The sequence below is a fragment of the Alosa alosa genome, chromosome 17 (assembly GCF_017589495.1).
Source record: "Alosa alosa isolate M-15738 ecotype Scorff River chromosome 17, AALO_Geno_1.1, whole genome shotgun sequence".
Taxonomy (NCBI): Eukaryota; Metazoa; Chordata; class Actinopteri; order Clupeiformes; family Clupeidae; genus Alosa; species Alosa alosa.
In genome coordinates, this window is record NC_063205.1 from 27,438,211 (window position 1) to 27,443,210 (window position 5,000).

Sequence of the window (5,000 nt, forward strand, 5' to 3'; positions counted from 1 at the left end):
CACACACCTCCATCCTTCTGCTCCTTTCATAATCAGGATTTTACTCTGTCATTGTCTCCCCCTCTCTCTCCCTCTTTCTCTCCTTCCTTCTCTCTCTCTCCTTCCTTCTCTCTCTCTCTCTCTCTCTCTCTCTTTTTCTCACACACATACACCAGACACAGACACAGACCTCCATCCTAGTGGCTTCTCCTCCTTTCACGATCGGGACCGTCTTTCCGGCGTGGATCCTGTACTGTCCAATAGAGTGACCATTCAGATTCCTGATAGGCTTCACTGAAGAGAAAAGAACGTGTGGAGCCTTAGTGCATTCTGGGACGTGGTTTGTGGCGTAGGTTGATGCAGTAGTAGTATAAATAGTGAATATGCTTAGTGCTCATTGCTAACCATTAAAAAAAGTATTTTTTGCATTCTCATAGAATAATCTGAAATCTTGTCCTTGTACAGTTCTTTCAAAACTGTCTCAAAGAAACTTAAAATTAAATGTACAATTATCCATCAAGTACTGTATGTAGTGTAGTTGAGTATGTTCAGTGTGCAGCTGGTAAATGTTGCCATACCAACCTTGGAATGTTTTCCCATCAATCTCCACCTCATAGGACTCCATCACTTCCTGTATCGACTCGCCCACATCACAGAGACGCACATCTATTCCAGCAATCTGGACACAGACAGAAAGTCTTCACGTGTTAAAAACACATCCTCACACACACTCACACACACACACACACACACACACACACACACACACACACACATCACAGGCGCACAACTATTCCAGCAATCTGGACACAGACAAAAGGTTTTTACCTGTTACAAACACACCTTATGCACACACACACACACACACACACACACACCCTGATGCCGGTATCAGTGGCGTCTTTCACAGCCTCCAGGAGCCGGTCATACTTTGGGTTGAAGGTGACGGTAAAGGCACAATCAATGATCCGCCCTGCACAGATACACACATAATATCAGAATTAGTTTATTTCTGTGTGTGTGTGTGTGTGTCTGTGTATTGTGCAACTGATTTGTAAAGTGCACACTTGTGTGTGTACCCAATGGCATTCTTGTGTGTGTATGCTTCTCACCATTGATGTGTGTGCCGAAGTCGATCTTACACACGTCGTCATACTGCAGAACTGTGGGGTCGCCTGCGTTGGGGGTGTAGTGGGCGGCGCAGTTGTTGAGGGAGCAGCCCGTCGGGAAGGCCAGTCCTGCGTTCAGGCCATCCTCCTTTATCAGCGTCCGGGAACAGTTCTCCAGGCGCTCACTGACACCAGGGGGCAACAGAGAGAGAGAGAGGAGGAGGAGGAGAGGGAGAAGAAGAAGAAGAATGAAGGAAGGAAGGAAGGAAGGAAGGAAGGAAGAAAATGAGAGATGCTGCTGAACGCATTCATTGTTTAAAAGCAAATTTATGGTACAGGGCAGGCAACAAAAACGTATTGTCTGTCACAGAGCTATAGTCATATAGTCCCAGTCATATGTAGTCCTGTGCCTGCCAAATTGTTGAAAAATGTATGTGTGTGTACAGTATGTGTGTGTGTGTGTGTGTGTGCGTGTGTGTGGGTGTGTGTCTGTGTGTGTGTGTGTGTGTGTGTGTGTGTGTGTGTGTGTGTGTGTGTGTGTGTGTGTGTGTGTGTATGTATGTGTGTGTTTGTGTGTGTGTATGTATGTGTGTGTGTGTTTTTGTGAGTGTGTGTGTATATGTGTATGTGTGAATGTGTGTGTATATGTGTATGTGTGTGTGTGTGTATATGTGTATGTGTGTGTGTGTATGTGTGTGTGTGTGCTCTCACCAGATGTCTATCATGGCCATGCCTGGTCGGATCCAACTCCTGACGTACTGCCGGACCTGTCTGTGAGCCTCGGCTGCTTGTCTGTAATCGCTCCACATCTCCTCATTGGCCTTATCCATCGCCCGCTTCTCCTCACTAGTGGCACGCCAGGCCGCACTGCGACTAACACACACGCGTGCGCACACACACACACACACACACACACACACACACACACAGAGAGAGAGAGTCAGAGAATCATTAGACACACATACACACACACACACACAGAGTCAGAGAATCATTAGACAAACACACACACAGACCAGATTACACAGAGGACATCTCAGTACACAGAAATACCCCCCCATACCCCCAATACCTCACCCCCTCATGACTCACGCGTCCCATTTGCGTTATTGTCCAAATGTTTTACACAATAAGGACGGCCTATTTCGTGCGTCTCTGGGGAGAGAGCCTGTTCTCTTTCCGTGACGGAGCTGAGTGCGCGCTGTCCTCTGCTTTTTAAGAGAACCGGCTGCAATGACCTCACTCTCCACACCGGGAGAGGACACTTTAAAATAGTCAAACGAGCAGGCAAGGTGCGGGGGCTCGGACGCTCAGTGTGCAAATCCATTCCACCGTCCAGGACCCCGGCGTGTAGTGGAGCCGGTTTCTGAGACTGACGGTCCTGACCGGTACCGGGTGTCGGGCAGCGGGGGAGCTCATTAAGCTCAGCTACCGGGCCAGGGGGCAGAACCAGGGCACCACTGTCATTTATCAACACGTAGACATAAGTCACATATATAACAACGCTCAGCCGCAGGGGGGATAGAGCGAGAGAGAGAGAGATAGAGAGATAGAGAGAGAGAGCGAGAGAGCGAGAGAGAGAGAGAGAGAGACAGATGGAGGGGAAGAAATAGAAAGAGATAGACAAATAGGCAGACAGACAGACAGACAGGCAGGAATACAGACAGTACGGACAGGCAAGCAGACAGAAAGACAGAGAGACAGGAAGGGAGATAGGGAGTTAGACACCAGCAGGGTTGAGGAGAGTAACAGTACGTCTGATGATTATTGTGACCTCTAACTACCCTCTTCTTCAAACTCCTGATAAATCTGTTTCTTTGTTCCATGTGAAAACGGCACCAGCATGCACATCTAATGCATTGTGCAGAAGCATGGTGGAGAGGGATGAACAGGACAAATGGATAGACTTATAGACAGATGGAGAGTGGGAAAGAGGGAGAGAAGGATTAAGTGTGTGTGTGTGTGTGTGTGTGTTTCTATGCATGTGTGTGTGTGTGTGTGTGTGTGTGTGTGTGTGTGTGTGTGTGTTTGTGTTTCTGTCTGTGTGTGTGTGTGTGTGTGTGTGTGTGTGTGTGTGTGTGTGTGTGTGTGTGTGTGTGTGTGTGTGTCTTACCCATCCTGAGAGGGTGGATATTCACACTCCTGGCCCAGTGGAAACACCCCGCTGGGGTACAACTCACACATGGGCACAGAGGGGGGGTCCGTCTGCACCTTGGCTGCACACAACACAGACACAGAGAGGGGGGCTGGGGTGAGAATAGAGATGACAGAGAGAGAGAGAGGGATGGAGAGAGAGAGAGGGATGGAGAGGGAGAGAGGGATGGAGAGGGAAGAAAGAAAAAAAGAAAGGGTGTGAAAGAAAGAAGCAAAGAAAGAGGAGAAGACAAGAAGAGAAGGTAACTGAGAGGACTGTAAGCACCAGGGGTGAGCCTGTCTGGAGAGAAAGAGCAGAGAATTAGATGACGCAGAAAGAGACAATGACAGAGAACATTGGGAAAGAGAGAGAGAAAGAGACAAAGAAGGAGAGAAGTCGAGGAGAGGAAGATAAGCAAAGAGAACACAGCAGGTACAGAGGGAGAGGAGAGGAGAGGAGAGAGTCTGTCTGGAGTCCACTTGCTGACAGAGAGAGAGACCAGAGAGTTAGAGGAGAAAAGAGAAGACTCAGCAAGAGAGAAGAAAGAAAGGAGGAGGAGGAAGAGAGGAAGAGGAAGAGAAAGAAGAGGGAGTTAGCAGAAAGAGAAGGGGAACAAGGACAGTGAGAGAAAAACTGAGAAAAAATCCCAGGCTGGGTTCATCTGTAGTTTGGAGAGAGAGAGGGAGAGAGGGAGAGATGGAGGGAGGGAGGGGGAGAGAGAAACAAGAGAACTAGAGGAGAAAAGAGATGAAATGAGAGAAGAGAAAAAATAAGAACTTAGAAGAAATATGGATCAGAGAGAGAGAGAGAGAGAGAGAGAGAGAGAGAGAGAGAGAGAGAGAGAGAGGGAGGGTCACTCAGGCAGGGAAAGAGCTGAGCTCACCCAGGAGAGAAAGGCCCACACAGTCCAAGAACAACGGGGACCGGGCACAGTCCACACAACACGGTCCAGTCAACATGGCCCAGAAAAGACAGAGAGGAAGAAAGAGAGAGGGAGAGAGAGAGAGGAAGAAATAGAGAGGGAGGGAGAGAGAGGAAAAAAGAGAGAGGGAGGGAGAGAGAGGGAGAGACAGAAGAAGGAGAGAGAGCAGAGGGTAGGGAGGTGTAATGGCAGTGCGGTTGAGTAATTATCTTCTGGAGTGTGTGTGTGTGCTTAAGATAATGTACAGCAGAGTGAAATATGTGTGTGTGTGTGTGTGTGTGTGTGTGTGTGTGTGTGTGTGTTGGTGCAGTGGACTGGCCATGAGCCAAATTACTGTATCTTGAGCTAAAACAGTGAACACACACACACACACACACACACACGACCTTGAATATGTCACTGATATGATAAGCGGTGTGTATTAGGTGCGTTTCAGGTAGGACATTAGAGAGCTCTCCACGTGAGCGGCTGAAAGCCATATGGAGGCTTTTGAGGAAGTGGCTCCATCACTCCATCAGTGAAGTGGCCCAGATGTCGCTCCACAGCGCAGGGCAGCGTAGCGTAGCACAGAGCAAGAGCCTATCGCAACGCAGCGCATTGCTCCAACAGGACGGATGGTGCAGAGCGCTTCGGCTGAGCGCCTGCCTCCCTCTCTCTCTCTCTCTCTCTCTCTCTCTTTCTCTCCCTCTTTCTCTCCCTCTCTATCTCTCTTTTCTCTTTCTCTCTCTTTCTCTCTCTCCCTCTCACTTTTTGTCTTTCTCTCTCTTTCTGTTTCTCCCCCCCCTCTCCCTCTATCCCTCTCTCTTTCTCTGTCTCCATCTCTCTGTATTTCTCTCTCTCCCTCTCTCTCTCCCTG

General features: G+C 48.8%; 1 protein-coding gene across 1 annotated transcript in view; it reads right to left on the bottom strand.

Annotated features, from left to right (window-relative positions):
- Window positions 1-5,000, bottom strand: part of LOC125310315 (methionine aminopeptidase 2-like) — a 13,595-nt gene that overhangs the window by 1,114 nt on the left and 7,481 nt on the right. The window contains exons 3-8 of the mRNA XM_048267614.1: window positions 3,202-3,304; window positions 1,800-1,961; window positions 1,092-1,273; window positions 858-952; window positions 562-658; window positions 170-273 (exon numbers count right to left, since the gene is read on the bottom strand). Of these exons, the coding sequence (XP_048123571.1) occupies window positions 170-273; window positions 562-658; window positions 858-952; window positions 1,092-1,273; window positions 1,800-1,961; window positions 3,202-3,304 (743 nt within the window). The remainder of the gene's footprint in view (window positions 1-169; window positions 274-561; window positions 659-857; window positions 953-1,091; window positions 1,274-1,799; window positions 1,962-3,201; window positions 3,305-5,000) is intronic.